Genomic DNA, 18,025 nt, shown 5'->3' with positions numbered 1-18,025 from the left:
AGCCGAAGGCCCAAGGGCGTTGATATAGAGGGAGCGTAGGAACACAATCAGTCGAAAGAAGGACGTTGGTAAACCAATGAGACGGTACGACTGGAACTCCGACTTCCAAGGTTGTGGTGTATTCATCTACTGTCCTCTTCGGCAGCGCCTATTCTGTCCTGTCCCAGCAGGCGAAATTTATAAACTATTTTTGAGCTATGCCCTTGCCCTTGTGTGTGCCGTACCGAATTACGGCAGATCGTGCTCCCGCCGGTTGTCCTTTTGACCCCTTCAGTCAAGGCTGAGATCAGTAACGCACGCAACACGCAACAACTAAAATTGACAAAGCCACCGCTCCTAAGCTACATGAAGCGCAGAAACCAGCGATTCATCGAGAGGACTGCCCAGGGCTCGCTAAGGACTAACCGGGCACGGATGGCGCACAAGTCACCTGCCCCGAGCGACCAGCCGATTGTAAACGTGGCCACCAACTCGAAGCCAGACCACTGATTCCGAAACCACTCAAAGCCAGAAGTATACCATGGTTAAAACTGCTGTATGTATGTGTGTGCTAAAATCTGCGTGCCCCATGCACTGTCGTATCCCTTATTAAGGATCAGCACTCGATCAGCAGCTAGCAGCACCTCCTGCTTATTACTGAGTTTCTATCGCTAATAATCCCCCAGATTGCCATTGTTTAACGATGTTGAATAATCAGTAGTAATGGCAAACACAACACGACATACATAGCTAACATCGGCCAAACCGCCATTCGCTACGTGGTAACGTCGATGTGTGCTCTCTTGCCCTGAGTGTCTCCATCCTCTGTAAATACCGTTACTAATCATCACTAACCGCCAGCAACTGCACAAGTCTATCCATAGATGGAACACAGGTGAACGAAAGATAGAAACCAGCGGTGCATTGAGCAGTGTACAGCAGCGTGTTGCAGACACCGACCTACATGTAGACAAGTGCAAGCACGTGCATGGCAGCGGCCCGTGGGGGTTGCCAACGAAGGGAACTGGCTACCGCGGATGTGCCTTGTAGTACCTGCTGGCTGGCCGCTGAAAAGGCCGATATAGATGTTTGGGATGCACCTTAACGCGTGTGTGTGTATGTGTATTACATCTCGGTTACGTTTCCCGAGAGATGTAACGAGTGCCCATACGAGCCAGGGGCTAAGAGCCTAAGATGCACAAGTTCTGTAAAGGACATAGTACAACGCAAAAGTTCAAGTATACACACGAAAAATATTGACACTAGTCAACTATGACCGCCTGCGTGGAGACGAGTGCGTGAGCCAAATGTTATGTACCGGGTGGGAAAGTTACGTTTGCTCGCTGTCCATCATAATCAAGTTCGTATCAGAATATATAGTGCATGTATTGGCAGTGTGCGCCGTACTGTACGACAGCTAATACAGTTTGCTTGTCATGCAATTGAAGGTGCAAAAGCAAGTGCAATACAATGAGCGTGGAGCAATTGTAAGATGCAACGTGACGCTTATGATTCAGGGCTTGTCTGTATGATGTGTGAAACAGGGGGGTGTATCTTCGCCCGTGGCAGCTACCCTGCGAAACCCTGCCTTCCCCGGTATTTCGGGGCACCCTCATCCAGTCACCCTAGTCAACTTCTCAGTGGACCGCTTAGGTTCCGCACCCACCACCAGCATCCAACGGCGCAACTCTATTCCTGGTCGGCTCGCAGATTAACTTAATCTCAGGTCACCAACGTCCATTAACTAGGGGCGCAGTGCCTTCCACCATCGGAAGGACTATGACTCTAACGGGTATCGATCCTGGGATTTCCCGGGGGCAATGGTCGCGCCTTACCAGTGGTGCCAAACCCTAGTCTGTATGTATGTTGTTACAGGGCAGTCCCTGCTCTCCCCCGCTAGAGGGGCACCCTAATCCGTTCACCCCATCCGACTTCCGAATGTATTCGTTGGGTTCGGCAACTCACCACCAGCATCCAACCAAATCTAGCGGATCAACGGCGCATCAACTTAGTTCCTGGTCAGCTCGCAAGTTGATTTTATCACGTCCTACATCGTCCATATGATGGGGCCACCTCCCATTTCACCACTCCTCAAACACCCGAGGAGCCGGCAGGCGGATTTCAACCCGGGTCGACTGGGTCGACTGGGAGCAGAAGTCAGGCCTTAACATCTGCCAGCCGCCTGCCTGTCTGTCTGTATGTATGCACCTGACTCTTAAGGGGGTGAACGGCGGGGAACGGTTATTGGCGCGCACGGGGCCATGAATGTTGCCCCTAAACCCCCTTCACGGATCTCCCCCCCCAAACATGGTAGCTACCAAATGCAACGCACTTGCTCTCCCCGCGCCTACCCTTCTCCCGCCCAAGCATGCACCTCATCCGCTGGGCGCCTTGGAAATATTCTTGGGACGAGCCAATCATACCTACGACAATACTTAACTCCGCCTGCTGCCTTGCAGCAGTGCTAGGCCATCTGCCCCAGTGAAACATGTATAGAAGGCAGCACTCTAGCTAGCCACCTGCATTCCTTGGGCATGATACATGTGGTGCTGACTGGATGAAGAGCTGGGCAATCCCATCAGCATACATGGCTGGATCCCAATCCAGAATCGATTTCCTCAGGCGATGGAGGCAAATTAACTGGCGACAACAGGCAGGGCGGCTGCCTCCCGATATCCTTGATGGCATGTCGATATCAAGCATGCTACGTAGGCTTACCGTACGTCTCCTGATACAGCCGCGCAGTCTCGCGGTATGCCTCCACTAGCTGAGTAGGGTCGCCCAGGTCCAGGTAATCGGGCCGCCAGGGCGCCGCCTCCGCCCCAAGCAGCTTCTCACAGGCCTCGGCGTATTCCTCGCTCATCCCCAGGTGTGTGTGCCACATCAGCGCAATGTCGGCGGTGGGGACCAGAGTCAACTCCGGGTGCTGACGGTGCAGCTCCAGAAAGCGAATATACCTGAGGGTGAACATGTAAGCAGTGCTCCTCTAAGCCCCATGCATGGAAGTGAAGCGTAGGTAAGTGAGCAGGCGTGGTTAGGGCGTTTCTTCATACGACGGCGGGGAGAAGAGGAAACGTGTTTTGTGTCAGGGGGTAGCACAGCAACAGCACCAATCTGCGCTCAAGCCGCTGACGGAGGAGAAAGCAATCCCAAGGCATATATAAGTGTCATCCGCTCTAAATGCTAACCATGATTAGATATAGGTTCGCGTTGGGACTATGTTTGTGTTCCAGCTGACAGGGATGAGCAAAATGTCCGTAAATCTGCAGCTTTTACAAACGATTTAAGAGATATGGCATTTTGGTTAAGAAAGTGCGGAGTTAAGACGATAGCGATGGAGTCAACCGGCGTGTACAGGATTCCGGTACAGACACACTCAGCGGGCATATCCGTTCCTAATTATTACACTTTCGGGGCTGCACATTTACCAAGCTTGTAGCTGGCGAGTAACCCGTGCAGACAACTGCCCTGTAGCTACTGAGCCGCCTTGGCCAAGGTAGCCTTGGCCACCCATGGGTGGGGATAGGGATAACGTACAGTGCTGTCCGTACAGTACCGTCAGCAGTTGCATTAATCCGTTGTGTACTATGCATAAGCCGTATCCTTAACCGTGACGTGTTGGCTCTGTTAAATTTTGATAAATTTTAAGCTTAGCAAAGTCCGTAAGCTTGCCCCAGGGTCACCGTAAGTTGCGTTTTGACTCGTTTACCTACGTAAGGAACAGGTTATAAATCTGGAAGCCGACGGCGGTTAAACAAAGCACATATATATAGCCTTGAATTCAGACGGTGGTAACGAGTGATGCCCGACGACGACAATGTCACGCTCATATTTAGGCATGCGCCCGCGTGCAAATGTGTGCACATGTTGCGGCTGCTTCATGCAGTCGATTGCTTTCCCAGAGGTAGGTAAATTATCCATAAGCGCAGACAATTTGCTGTTTCTGTGGTGAGTTGGTCGACTCGTGCCTATGAAATGGACCAGGCGGCTTGTACACGGGCTACTATGCGATTGCTGCCGCAACGCGTTACGAGCGGTTCTGGTTTGAGATATTGAAATCAAATCGCACGGCCGCGGTACCGCCGTTAGACGTCGCCTTTGCTTGGTGCGTAGTTTCGCAGGCTTTCCGGAATTTTTTGCAGAAAACTGCTTGGCAAGCGCACATACTGCATAATCTATATTAATTTGCATATAGTATATAGTTGTTACCTAACTTACTGTACTGGCCTCACGTCTGTTTCCGGTACCCCTGCCGTTAGTTTTGCCTACACACCTTGGCACCTGCTATAGCAAACCGAACGAGTATGATGTGCAAGTAACTTGAGATTAATAACAATTGAAAACGCAATGAATCAATAACTCATTATGGGCTGCATACCTGTACGGGTCGGCAATTGCGGGGAGCATCAGCAACTGCCACCCGATTTGTACCTGCAGGTTCGTGCACCGACAGGACCCGGCAGCTTACCACGCGGCCCTCCGCGCGAAGGGACTGCAGGATGTTCATCCGACCCAGACCAAGGCCTTCTCCTTCGGGCCGCGGCGCTCCGACAACACGATATGGAAGTCCGTAGCTGCCAGCCACCCGGCCTGGCCGCCCCCGGCCCCCGGTTCGGTGCACAGCATAACCGCGGGCTCTACAGGCTATGCACCAACGGCATATACGTCCCAAGTGGTGTGTAAATGCCGTAGGCTTTACCTGACGCTGCCGTCGAGGGTGGCACCGTCGTACTGTGATATGAATTAGGCAGCTAGCTCAACCTCGTCCGAACTCCAGCTGAAAGCCCTCTGCTTGCTGCACTGACCGCCACTCCCCCTCGGCCTCCTCTCTCCAGGCCACCAGCATGGGCCGCTTTTCCCGAATGCTCCGTACCTGGCTGAGACCGCATTTCCTGGATCCAAATTTTCAAGGCCAAGCCCAGGAGAGGTGGGCTAGGGGTGGTGTTTGTGGAGGGAAGTGCTCAAGTTTGGATGGTCACGTGGATCAAAACATGCTTCCCTAGGGGTAAAGCGGGATTAGGGTTTTAGGGTTTGTTCGGGAGCTTTTAAGCTTCACAGCACATGGCCGGTTATTATGCGGCTTAATGGTGACAGCCCTGAGACATCTTCGGAACTGAACAGATGCTGTTCAATTTTTCCCTTCAGGTATATCCGCTTCCTGGAGCTGCACCGTCAGCACCCGGAGGTGACTCTGGTCCCCACTGCCGACATTGCGCTGATGTGGCACACACACCTGGGGATGAGCAAGGAATACGCCGAGGCCTGTGAGAAGTTGTTTGGGGCGGAGGCGGCGCCCTGGCGGCCCGATTACCTGGACCTGGGCGACCCGGCAAAGCTGGCTGGGATGTACAGCGAAACAGCCCAGCTGTACCAGGAGAAGTACGGTAAGAGCTTGTCATACGTACCTTGTGGATTGCTTGAGATGTTGAGAACCAGCAGGGCAGAGGGACGTCTGCCGCTCCTCATGCTTCGTGATAAATGGATGAATGATTATAATGCTGTTACAGTTGAGTTCCCCATAGATTCCCCGGTGCGTGTGGATCCTCTCAACCAACACATTCTAGGGGCCGCTGTGCTGAAGCCCGTGATGGTCATGGGAGGTCACGATGGTAAAAGGCCTTTATGGCCGCATCCACCAAGATAGGTTTTCACCCGCTTCAGCGGCTTTGACAAGTGACACTTGGGTCATGCAGCGTTATTGCCAATCCACTTTACGCAGCGTAAAGCAAACCGGCTCATATCCGCTTAATGATTTTGCTGGTTAGCTAGATGGATAGGGATTTCGGGTGGTTGGATGTACGTTTATGACCTAGCGGCGATCACGGCTTCACCGTACCGTTGTCGCTTCTGTGGTCAGTAAACCCGCTGAAGCCTGTGGAAATTCCTCTACCTTAGGTAAAGGCATAACAGCCTAAGCACCGTGCGTGTCAAGAGAAGTCAATCTAACCTTTCCAGATCCCAACATCCTCGCCCCTGTCAGGTGAGCCGTACGACGGCCCCGACACTGCCTGGCTGGCGGACTCGGTGCCGTACCCGCTGGTGACGTCCGCCAACCCGCTGGCCTACGCGCTGCGGGTTTTTGACGACAATCCGCAGCAGGCGGAGCAGCAGACGGCCATTGGCCTCGCCTGCCGGGCCGCCGGTCTGCCTGCGCCCCAGCCCGGTGCGCCCGTGGTTCGCAGTGGGGCTCATGCGCTGTACTTGACGTGGCTGGCGGCCAGGAGGGCGGAGGCGGCGTACGATAGCCTGACTTGTAACGGGTGCTGCATGACGAGAAACAAAACGGTCCATATGCAAACGTTGCGGTGAGTTGAAACGGCTTCTTTTGCAGTCCCTGCGATAGTGCTTTCTGTTAAGTACGCCGCTGCTGTCGTCGAGGAGTTATGTCGCGTCGTTTAACGCTCTGATATGTGGGTCCATATGTAAATGTGACGTAGCTTGCTAATCGTTAATAGGTGTGTGCTTGCTGCTTACGAGCCGCCATGACCCGACAGGTGCCCGACATGTGGGCCCCATGCAGAGGGGTCCCTCCATACCTACCTAACTACCTACCTAAATACCTAACTACCTACCTATCCCCAAATGCCTCCAGTGGTTTCGTTTTCGCCTTAGATTGGCCGCTCCTCCCCTTCCCCTCAACCCCTCCCTCCCTTCCCCTCGCCCCCTCGCTCCCTTCCCCTCAACCCCTCTCTCCCTCTCCCTCTCTCCCGCCTTGACTATCCCTCCCTCCCTCCCACATGCACGTGTACGGCTCCAGGGACGTCAACTCCGCACTTGTGTCCGTGGCCTACTTCCTGGAGCTGCCGGACATTGACACGGTGGGCGGGTGTTGTACGACTGGGTCTAGCAAGTTGTTGTTTATGCATCATGAATCATGGTATATCTCATGAGGAGCTAAAGCTCGGCATTTCCAAAGACCCGAAGCTCCTAAACCCGGCTTTTAAGTCAGAGCTGTCCAAATGCTGGTCCAGGTCGCCCTGGGGCAGAGCCATCCATTCTACGCACTTCCCATCCACATCCAACTCTGGATTAAGTGGACACTATTTACGCTACCTTCTAAATTACTTTACTGTCGTGGTTCGCATTAGAAGCTTGCGTAACTCAAAAAGTTCCTAACTATAGGCAGCTTGCGTTAATTCACACAGTTTTGAAATCTGTCCTTCAAACCTCGTCCGTCTGCCCGTTGGCCTTATAACTTCTCACGCGAACACCAGATCCTTGGCTCCTATCATCTATTGTTGTTGTTGTCGACAACAGTTGGACCGTACCCTGTCGCGCTGCCTTTGATGCCTGCCCATTCCTTCCTACGCCTCCTCTCTGCATGCACATCTTCTTTCATTACCGTCTACACATTCCCCTCCCCATGACCGTCTACCATCCTTCCCACTTGCTGCATACCCTATTCTTCTTCCTACCAATCACCCGCAGCATCCCTACCTCTTGGCAATCACTGCGGGCGACAAGAAGTGGTCACCGAGCCCTCTGGCGGCACCGGGTAGGCCGAAGGATTCCAGGGTTGACCGCTCCGAGGTGGAGGTGGTGCCAGGAGGGAAGGGGGTCGGAACTGCATCTGCTGGTCTTCTTGCTACGGGGCCATCCCGAGCAGGAATGGGAGGCGATGAGGAGAGGGGATGAAGAGGATTCTAATGTCGCCAACTGCTCCCTGATCGATAGTTAGTGAAGTAGCTAGTAGCCATCAACCATCTCGCCCCGCTTGAGTATCCAAACGCCGCCACGTCAAATTGCCTACCCCTTCACACACATCCGGCACCAGCGGTGGCGGCTTTCAAGCCATCTGACCCGGCGCACTACCTACGCGGTCGGGAGTCGTACCTCCTTCAAGGCCTTCCGTTGCTGCTGGCTGCAACGAAGCGGCCACCGCCCACGACGGCGGAGATATCCGTACAAGAACCGACGTCGTACGAGTCGGAACCTCCGCTTTGGCAAATACTCAAACCGGAGGATATGCGAACCACGGCCGGAGACGTTTGCACGTCAGCCTGGATGGTCTCCGCCAACAGCGGCGTGGGCGTTATGAAGCACGCTTTTCAGACTCGGCGCCATAGGCACGAGGGCTGCTCTTTGTCTGGACCTTGTGACTATTATAGCGTGGCTGATCTCACGTATGTGGACACATATAGCTATGGCGCTGGTGGCAGGTGTGATGGTGGCGGCGGCAGTTGCGGCGGTGGTGGTGGCGGGGGCGGTTGCGGCGGTGGTGGTGGCGGCGGCGGTTGCGGCGGTGGTGGTGGCGGCGGCGGTTGCGGCGGTGGTGGTGGCGGCGGCGGTTGCGGCGGTGGTGGTGGCGGCAGCAGTTGCGGCGGCGGTGGTGGTGGCAGCAGTTGCGGCGGCGGTGGTGGCGGCAGCAGTTGCGGCGGTGGAGGCAGCTAAGTACTAAATTCCACCCCTTGGTGGAACTCAAGGATACCGCTCCGGCCATCATCACCCCGTTGTGAAGGGTTACAATCTCAGCAGAAGATCGGACGAACCTGTTTCACGGCTTGCTTTCACACGCGTCTATGAACTTACGTCCTATGTTGGCTTGTGACATGGATTGACTTGTTTCCGGACGTTTGTTGTTGTCGGCCTCTTGGAGGTTTGTGATGAAGGTCCGTGAACACCCCTTGAAGGTGTTTGTTTGCTGCGCACTCCCGAGCCCTCAGCATATGTATATGTAGGTGATCGCGAATTGCGAGACGTTTTGAGGCCGGAATGCATTCTCTGTATAATGACATGGTTAACAGACATTCTAGCTGTCTGTCGGTTGGCTGAGCTTTTGCTCAGAGCAAGGCGGTGCAGCACGAGGCTCGGCGCAGTTTTGTACGTGTGGGCGCAGCCGAGGACAGGTATTAAATAACTGCCACTCCATTTTGCCCCCGCAAATTTCACCCCTCTCTTTCTTTACGTTTTGGGTTTTGTTGCTGTACGCTTCTTGTTGCGATGCGATGCGATGCACATCCTGATTATTATCTTTGCTGTGTGCTGTCGGTCTTCCCGAGCTCTCGCCTCGGGACCACTAGGTGTATGTTAGGCCGCCAGGCTAGGTGTATGTCAGGCCGCCAGGCGGCAACCGGGGTGGTGGTGCTCCTCAGACCAACTCTGGGCCCCCACACAATTCTGGAACATACCTACATTTTAGCTTGTCCATTCTAATTCATTTGACGCTTAATAACCGGTTAGAGGTTAACGCTCCGCACGAGTTCCCATCAACCCACCACTTCATTATATAAGAGCCGCGTTCTCATGAGCGAATGATTGACCTCATGACAATGGGGATCTGAACGAGCATCTTCTGGTGTGCATGCGCTGTGCCTGTGGCAGTGGAGGACTCTGCTTAGGCCAGCATCTATAGCAGCATCTAGGGACTGCAGGTCCGTGCTGAAGGGGGCATGCATGAAGACTTGGAGGAGAAGGGGCCTCGGGAACGCGTACGAGCGACGAGCGCCCTGGCGATGGGCAGAGCACGGAGAAGTAGGAGTCCTCCTCTTTTAGAGTGTCGCAATGGCTGTGTCTGTTACGTCCTGGCACGTTCCGGAGAGAAGAGCACGTCCTGGTGGTAAATCCTTTGATACCGGTTATTAACTGTTCAGTCAATCAAATCGCGCACCGGTGTCTCTACCACGCGCCTCTTTGTAGAACGGCCAGTAGACAGATGCTGGGTTTGTACGGCAATGTACACTGGAATGTACGGCAATTCATTAGGGGACTATGCATTTGTCATGATCGTCATCCGCTATTGTAGTGATCATCATCACTCACAGAAGCCTAGAAATAGTCATAAATCACTACGTGAATGCCTGCTTGCAAGGTATGTTAACTTTGAAAAGGCATGGTGGCTGTACAGTGACCATTGAATGTGGAATGACAGTTAATACTGACACAATTACCCATCGACACAGTGAATTTTCTAAAAGCAGCATGAACGCAACCGCCTTTGCAGCAACTACTATGACGACGATCACGAATCACGACCACCACCACCACCACTACGGTGCTGGGCCCCGCTACCATAAGCGTTTACTGAGCCAAGCTAGGAGGTTCGCGGGTACAAGCCGTGAGAGTGTAATATGCCTATGGTTCAACCTTGGGGCCGTGCTGCAGCCGTATTGTGTGCGCCCATGAAGCTTGCAAGCCGCCGTGTTGCAGTCATGCGTGTGGGTGGGTGGGGGACGGGGGGGGGCCGAGACGAACCACGAGCGAGTGAAGGGGGGAGCCGGGTGTGTAAGGAGGTTCGTGTATACGTTTCTTCTCAGCATGTGGCCCCGATATAAATACAGCAGACGGATTACTTCACATGCTGCTGGCGCCCGCGCGCAGCTTTTTATGACCTTTCTTCATTTGCTCTTATGCCGACTTGCTATGCCATTCCCAAACACACACACGCACACACACAGATCTGCACATTCTACCTACATCTCATATTGCTCTGCTCCTTTCAAGAGCTAACCCTGCCTGACAGGTTTCACACCGGAGTTTCACAGCCATTTTTCAGATTCAAGATACAAGAAGAAAACTCGACACGGCGGTTGGAGCAAAACCGCCGCGGAAGCAAAAACAATGAGTGGCATATGTTGAGTGCTGGAGCTTTCACGTCAGCATTACGATGCATAACCTGGAAATCACACCTCGGCAGATGTATCACTCACTACCTGCCGCCAGACCACTACCTGCAGAAAGACTTCGCGGCTCCTGAGGTCAACAATATCTAGACTATACGAGCCTGCTGAAAACCTCCCCCGAGAAAAAAATAAAGCCGAGAAAACGACGGAAACACAGAAATACATTAAAAGACGATGGAACCCGATGGAAACCTAACACTTACATACATACGACAGTGCAGGGACAGATGATATACAGGGAATACAAACGTCCTTAATTCTTCAATTCTTATACATTTATACAGGTACCACCTTCTTCGAAGCTGCCGACTGCCGACGTTCGGTGTCTGTGCCGTACACGTAATGAAGAACAGCATCTCCCCTTGGCCGCTGCAACACGCGCTGCCGGCAAAACCTCCTGGCCTGGCGATGCCGGCGGCAGATGGCACGCAACCGCTATGCTAGCTGCCGTGTCCGCTATAGCCCCCCGGTGGCGCCGGCGCCACCGGTATCGTCACCTTCCGGGTTGAGTGCGGCGGCGGCGAAACCTGTCCCGTGGGTCAGTATGCTTGACGCAAAGCTGCACGCGGTGCCGTCGCTGATGGCGTCAGCCGTGCTGACACCGCAGGTAGTGGTGGTGGTGGTGGTGGTGCACTCGCCAGCCACGTACCCATCAGGAGCAGCGGCAATAGCATCCTCCATAAGAGCAACAAACGTTTGCGCGGGCGCCCTCGCATTCGCACTCAACGCCATGAGTGCATCAACTCGCACTGACGACGACGGCGGCTGCGGCGGCAGCGCCGCCGCCGCCGCTGCCGCCGCCGCCACGGCCGCCGCGCGCTCGGCTGCCGCCGCATCCCTAGCTGCCTTGCGCGCCTTAAATGCTTCCTGCAGTGATTGCGATGCCGGTGGCGGGCCGACCAGGTTCCCGCCACATGCACTGTCACCGTGGCCGCCTGACCTCCGCGCCGTGGGCGCCTCTACGGCAGCAGGCGCCGCAGCGGCGCCATCGCCGCCGCCGGCGCCCGTCGGCGATAACAAGGCAGCGCCTCCGCAGGTGCTGCCTTTGCCGCTGCTGTTGTTACTTATGGTGGTGGTGGTGGTGGTGGTGGTGGTTATGGCGCTGTTGCTGCCTGCCGCTGAGGATCGCTTGGATCGCAGATTGCCTCCCAACAGGCGGCTCACGTCCTACAGGGGTCGTGGCCATGAAACGAGCATGAAGGACGGACGGGGCCACGGGCTGCTCACGAAAGGAAACAGCACAAAGACGCCGGCGGCACGAGCGACACGACAAAGGCGCCGGCATAAAACAACACACACGCGCAGGGCTTGTGTGTTGGCCCCCCGTCGTGACTGAGAGGCTAAGAGCAGGAACCGCAAACTGGAGCGGTGCTTTCCCTCCTCAGGCTGTGAAAGGGTGGAAAAAGCTGCATGGCAGGCAGACACAGCCGCTCGCCATCTTCGTTACACGGTTCATCCCGTACTAATGCTTGTGTCGTACCTTCAGGTGCGCATCCCACGCCTCCGTCCAGCTCCTTGCCCGCAGCACGGGCCAATGCTGCCGCTGAAATTCGTAAACCTGTGTAAACGGCATATCGAGTAACGTAAACCCTACATGACGTAACCAGCGGCGCCCGAGCGTGTGTGAAGTACATATGCTCCATAGCCTCCACAAGTGTTCACATGCACTTGTTCACAACCCTAAATCGCGCGAACCGTAACCCATACGACATGGAGGATGTACGACACACCGTGTGTCAGCGTCAACATCAACGCACGGCGGCGAGAACCCACCATGTGCTGATACGCCACCCAGCCCCCAAAGGAGCCTTTCGGCCACCCTGGACCGCAGCAACGACCTAGCCAGTCAGCCACGCCAGCTCGGCAGTACCTGATGATGAACCTTTAGTCCCCCCAGGTCGCCCCCCACTCCTCCCTACCCCACCAGTTTGAGGCTGTTGTGCGACTCGGCTGGCCACAGACGGTCCTTGTCTGGCGGCAGCGGCGGCGCGGCCCTCCCCTCCAGCAGGGTCCGCACACAGGCGGCGGCGCACCAGGAGGTCACCCTGGGGTTGGGATGTGGAGGAAGAGGGGCAGTGGGGGAGAGAAGGGGAGAGGAGGGGAGAGGAGGGGAGAGAAGGGGAGAGGAGGGGAGAGGAGGGGAGAGAAGGGGAGAGGAGGGGAGAGGAGGGGAGAGGAGGGGAGAGGAGGGGAGAGGAGGGGAGAGAAGGGGAGAGAAGGGGAGAGAAGGGGAGAGAAGGGGAGAGATGGGGAGAGAAGGGGAGAGAAGGGGAGGGTAGGGGAGGTAAGGGAAAATGGCAGTAATAATAGTGAAGAAGGGGGGGTTGGAATTCGCGACAAGGGAAAATGCGGGAGAAAGGGGGTGGTGTTGGCGAGTTCCACTCTATATGCGTGGACGGGGCAGAAGGGGAGGACGCATGGCCACACATTACTGCATCCATCCATCCATACACCCATATATCCATATAAACATCCATATGAACATCCATATGAATATCCATCCGTCCATCCATCCATCCATCCATCCATCCATCCATACTAGAAAACAAAAAAGCAGACGGATGCCGACGGACCAACCTGTTGTTGTATCCCCCCTCCAGAGCCAGCACCAGCTTGCCGCCAGCGAACCGCAGCAGCCGCTCCGTCATCCAGCCGTAGCCCTCCGGGGAGACCTGCCTCCGAGGCCCCGGGCGGGGGGAAGCGCAATACCACATAAATGTACAAAAGACATTTTGATGATATCCATATATTTCAGACAGCCCTAGCCCCCTACAGGGCTCCAGGTATGGGCCCCAGGTTACAGCTTTGGAGAGTAACGCAACTCCAGGTGTAACATACACACATACATACACGCACACATACACTGCCTAAATCCAAAGAGCCCAGTGGGATGGGTTCAGATCGGCAGACAAGCATACAGGCATGCAGACAGGCAGGCGAGCAGACAGCCAGGTAGGCAAGCAGGTAGGCAAGCAGAGGGAGATAGGGAAGCAACCTCCCCCTCCCTCCCTCCCCCTCCCGGTCCGTCCGCCCCACCTTGCACGCCCCTAGAGGGTCCCCGTCCGCGGCGTCAAAGCCCGCAGCCACAATCACCAGGTCGGGCTGGTACGACTCCAGGAGGGGCTCCACGATAAGAGAAAAAGCAGCCTGGAATTGACCCGGGTTTCGGAGCGTGTGTGTGTGTATGTGTGTGTGTGTGAGACAGAGAGAGAGATGAACACGACGTCCAAAAATGCTCAGTTGGCAGTGGCCCGGCCCAGACAAGGAAGAGGAAGAGGAAGAGGAGAAGGACAAGCGCCAGGCCAAGGTAGAGCGTGGCGATAGTTTTATGCGTAATATGCGCAACAGGATAACGAGTAAGAGGAGATGGGATGGCGGCGGACGGCGTCTCATCCCATCCCATACGGCGTCCAATATGGCGTTTTATAACCCCTCTCCCGACGAGCCCTCTATCCCCGCTTATAGCCCTACTGCCCAAGCCTGCGACCCCCCTCCCAAGCCTTCCCTCCCCCCTCCTTTGCAACCGCCAACCCCTTCACTCCTCCTCCACGCGCCCCTCCTCTCTGCCCACCAGCCCCGCCAACCCCTTCACTCCTCCTCCACGCGCCCCTCCTCTCTGCCCACCAGCCCCGCCAACCCCTTCACGCCTCCTCCACGCGCCCCTCTTCCCTGCCCACCAGCCCCGCCAACCCCTTCACTCCTCCTCCACACGCCCCTCCTCTCTGCCGCCGCCCTCCGCTCACCCGGTAGTCCCCGTCCCCCATGCCCTTCTTGAGCCACGGCACGTTCACGTTGAAGCCGGTACCGGATCCCTCCCCCGCCTCCCCGAGGAAACCAGACGTGTAGGGGTAGAAGCGCTTTGGGTCGCGGTGGATGGAGATGTACAGCGCATCCGGGCGCTGGAGTAGCATGTTCTGTTGTCGGTTGGGAGTTGTCGGTTGATGGGGGTTGGGTATCCGTTGGACGTGGGAAGGGACACATTGAGGCCACCAATCTGCGGGTGCTACTTACGCATGCTTATGCTAATGCGCACTGCTACGTTGGAGGGAGAAGCATTGCTTCCTTCGGGCTCACTATAGTAAATCAGTAAAAGGGTCTTCCATTTCCAATTCGACCATGGGATTTATATGGGCCATGGGGGTCGTGTGGGATCGTCACTAAAAAACACGCATCATACCCCCCCCCACACACACCCCGCGTTGGGCTCCGGGGAGTTGGGTCTAAGGGTTCCAGAGCTGAGCTGAATCCAACGCTTCTCTCTGAGTCGAACATCGAACGAGGACATTGAAACACCGCTTACAGCAGCAGGGCGGTAGAAACATCGCCCCCGTGGCCTCCGGACACCATCGGTAGTTTTGAAGATTTCAAAAACTTTACTTCATTTAGTTCGGGTCCTCGCGTCCTGGGTTTCCCTTACAGGGCCCTTCTTGGAGGGAGGCACAACCTAGCTCCGAAACCACGAACCCGCCCTCGTCACCCACCTGGATTCCGTTGCCGTGGTGCACGTCCCAGTCAAGCACAGCTACACGCCGTGTACCTGTACGGCGGAAACGACGGCGATGACAAGAACGCCATCACCCCCAAACAGCAGCGTCGCGTCACAGCGGCCGCGGCGGGGTTGGGGGCAGGATACGGGAATGCCAACGGCAATATGCTGCACCGAACTGCCTCCCAGAAAGTCGACTTGGTGGACGACGGGTGGAACCAAAAGGCACCCGAGTGCATGCGGGGCACGACAGCGCGAACCATAACTCCTTATCACAACGGGGCCCGTTCCGAAGCACCCCCACCCGATCCATCTCCCACACCTCTTTAGTGTTTCAGCTCCTTTTCACTCCAATCCCCGCCTGCCTGATTATGTGTTAAGGCCGGCTGGCATAAACCCCGACCCGGCCTAAACCGCCCTTCCCCGCCGCCCCTCACACCACCACTCCCCCCTTCCACTCCGTCGATGTCCTTTCAGTAACCAGCTCCCCAACCGCACCGGGGGTCTGCAACGCCGCCAGCGCCGCCACCGCCACATTGTTGAAGAAACAAAAGCCCATGGCCCGCTCGCACTCGGCGTGGTGACCCGGCGGACGCACCACCGCCAGGGCGCGGGCCACCTCCCCGGACAGCACCGACTGCACGGCCTGTGCAGGTGAGGGCGGGGGGAGGAGGGGAAGCAGCCGCACCGGTACCGGCAGTCGCACAGTCACACACACATACACACAGATACACACGCATGCGACGTGGGAGGCTAAAATTCTCAATGTCAGAATCACGCCAGGTTGGGGTCCCCCCCTGGAGCCTTCTGGTCTGATCTTAAAGCAGCCTACCTCCCTACCTTATCCAATATATGCGTTCCTAGTCCGGCGCATTGTCGCCATACCCTGACCGCCGTATGTCGTACACCGCACGTACCTGCACACAGCAACCCGCCGCGAACCGTGCCGCTCGTGCCGTTCCCCCGCAGACATACACGTCACCCATGCGCCCGTCGGCGTAGCAATACTCCGCATCCGCCAGCGTGTCGGGCCGTGAAGGGTAAAGCTCCGAAAACATGGAATCCACCTTGCATGAGGCGCGGCGTGGCGTGGCGTGGTGCGGCGAGGCGCAGCGACAGGGCTTCATTCATCTCACAGGTGTATGCCTCACTCACTGATGCTACTCATATGTTGGCATGTGTGATTCCTTTTGCGGTAAGTTACCGCCTCCTGGTCGGCGCCTGCTCACCTTGCGGATGTGGTCCTCGCTGTGCCCCAGCAGCAGCTCCTCGTCGGTCGCCTGTTATGGGGTGGAAGAGGGTCAGGTGGGACGAGGGAAGGGACTGGGCGGACTTGATCAGAAATGCAGGTACGTACGTGGAATGGGTTGAAGAAGAACAACAAAAAGTGGGATGTGGGTCAATCGGGGCAATGTGCGTGGGCGCGCGGATGCGTGTGTTGTGTGGGTGGGTGAATGCGTGGATGGGTGGGCAGTATAATCTAGGCTTGAGAGGCATAATCAGCGGTCTTGGGCAGGCCGCGCCTCGGAGGCAACGGGCATGAGGATGCGGGGGCTGCAAGACATGGTCGAAGAAATAGATCAAGCGAAAGAAGAAGAAGATGAAGATGAAGAAGAAGAAGAAGAAGAAGAAGGAAAAGGAGAAAACAAAGAAAGACAAAATAGAACGGAGATGGAAAGTGTCGAGAGAACGAAGAAGTTGAGGTGGGGACTGAGCCTGTGTCACACGGATCGTTCCGTTCGACATGCGAGTGCTGCCCCGGGCTGCAGCCCACCGGCTCAACCAGCCATTTGGGTCTTGCGCAAACTTTCGTCAAAGAATCGAACAAACAGTCGAAGTTTCCTTGCATACAATCTTGACCAACACCTTTCACTTTAAAATATTTTCAATTCCCAGCTGTACCCAGTACCCACTTGGCGCGGCACCAGCCGCCAGCAGCGCCCCAACAGTCCCTGCTCTTGGAGAGTGGCATACATCTGAATGATGCGGGAGGGTCGCTCGTAATGATCTGCGCGTGGGGAAAGATGGCAAGGTTGAGGCAAGGTGCGGCAGTACGGGTGAGTGGCGGCCACAGCGTACACAATACCATCCAGACGGGAGATGCCGACAGGGACAGTTGGCGAGATAAAACGGAAATACGATGGCAGAGAAGATCGTGGGGACATGCATGTCTATCTGTACGCCTCTTGCGTGTTAGCAGCCCAAGCGGTGGGCAGGCACGTGGTTCGGCGAGCAGCAGGAGCCATAACCCATTTCAGCACGTCTTGAAAAAAGGGTCAGTCAGGTAGGTAGATAGGTATGGGAGCAGGTGAGGTTGCATTCCCGAATGTTCAGCGCGAAATTGACCTGTTGGGAACCCGGGAAGGGCGTACGGCGCAGCGTTCAGCTTATGCACCCACCCGGTCCAAAATGCTGCTCCATGGATTGGTCATAGAGAAGCCCAACGCTTGCGTCATTTTCGGTAGGCGCACTTGGCGGCAGCGTCTCCTGCGGCCCAGCCCGGGTGCCATCGGACAGATGCAGCTCGCTGGGGAGACCAGCTGAGCTTTCCGATGAGCTAGAGCATTCATCGTCGCCTTGAAAGTCGTCATCTAACGCAGCCGCAGCCTGGGATTCGTCAGCCCCCACACTTAAGCGCTGCAGTTCAACGCCCAAGACTTCTATCGCGTCCGACTGTGTTAATTCGTCCTTTGACTGAGTCATGACCACGTTTGTTTCGGAAGGTAAATATTCAGAAGTTACGTCGCGGTCTGCAAGTGCCACCGGCGCGTGCGGGCCATGATAATTGCTAATTGTGCATCCCATATATAGTTTAGATACTACAGCAAGTCCATCCCTTGTACACCTTTATGGAAGCTAAGAATTTCTAACGTCAAGTCTACTCGAGCTTAGAGTCGGAACGTACGCTCCACGGTCTCTTCGTTAGACTGCGTCGTGCAAA

The 18,025-nt window shown here is 55.8% G+C and overlaps 2 protein-coding genes across 2 annotated transcripts; one reads left to right on the top strand and one right to left on the bottom strand.

The window, feature by feature from the left end:
* Positions 1-4,344: 4,344 nt before the first annotated feature.
* VOLCADRAFT_87985 (uncharacterized protein) lies at positions 4,345-10,688 on the top strand (the record flags this gene model as incomplete). Its single annotated transcript, XM_002947722.1, has 9 exons — positions 4,345-4,416; positions 4,815-4,906; positions 5,125-5,363; positions 5,960-6,284; positions 6,737-6,797; positions 7,408-7,474; positions 7,754-8,102; positions 8,576-8,588; positions 10,374-10,688. 9 exons carry the CDS (start codon positions 4,345-4,347, stop codon positions 10,686-10,688), a joined length of 1,533 nt encoding a protein of 510 aa, XP_002947768.1.
* A 366-nt stretch (positions 10,689-11,054) lies between these two features.
* Positions 11,055-17,877, bottom strand: VOLCADRAFT_120505 (uncharacterized protein; the record flags this gene model as incomplete). The annotated part of the gene is made up of 12 exons (XM_002947599.1): positions 17,484-17,877; positions 16,998-17,092; positions 16,314-16,364; positions 16,002-16,151; positions 15,583-15,730; positions 15,080-15,135; positions 14,342-14,512; positions 13,635-13,745; positions 13,176-13,270; positions 12,523-12,643; positions 12,079-12,156; positions 11,055-11,765 (listed from the first exon to the last, which is right to left on the bottom strand). The coding sequence occupies exons 1-12, from the start codon at positions 17,785-17,787 to the stop codon at positions 11,055-11,057; spliced, it is 2,091 nt and encodes a 696-aa protein (XP_002947645.1). The 5' UTR covers positions 17,788-17,877.
* Between the last annotated feature and the right edge of the window lie 148 nt (positions 17,878-18,025).

This window comes from Volvox carteri, assembly GCF_000143455.1.
Source record: "Volvox carteri f. nagariensis unplaced genomic scaffold VOLCAscaffold_7, whole genome shotgun sequence".
In the NCBI taxonomy this organism is placed as follows: Eukaryota; Viridiplantae; Chlorophyta; class Chlorophyceae; order Chlamydomonadales; family Volvocaceae; genus Volvox; species Volvox carteri.
The sequence above is the reverse complement of the archived record's forward strand: the minus strand, read 5'-3'. Positions and strand labels throughout refer to the sequence as shown.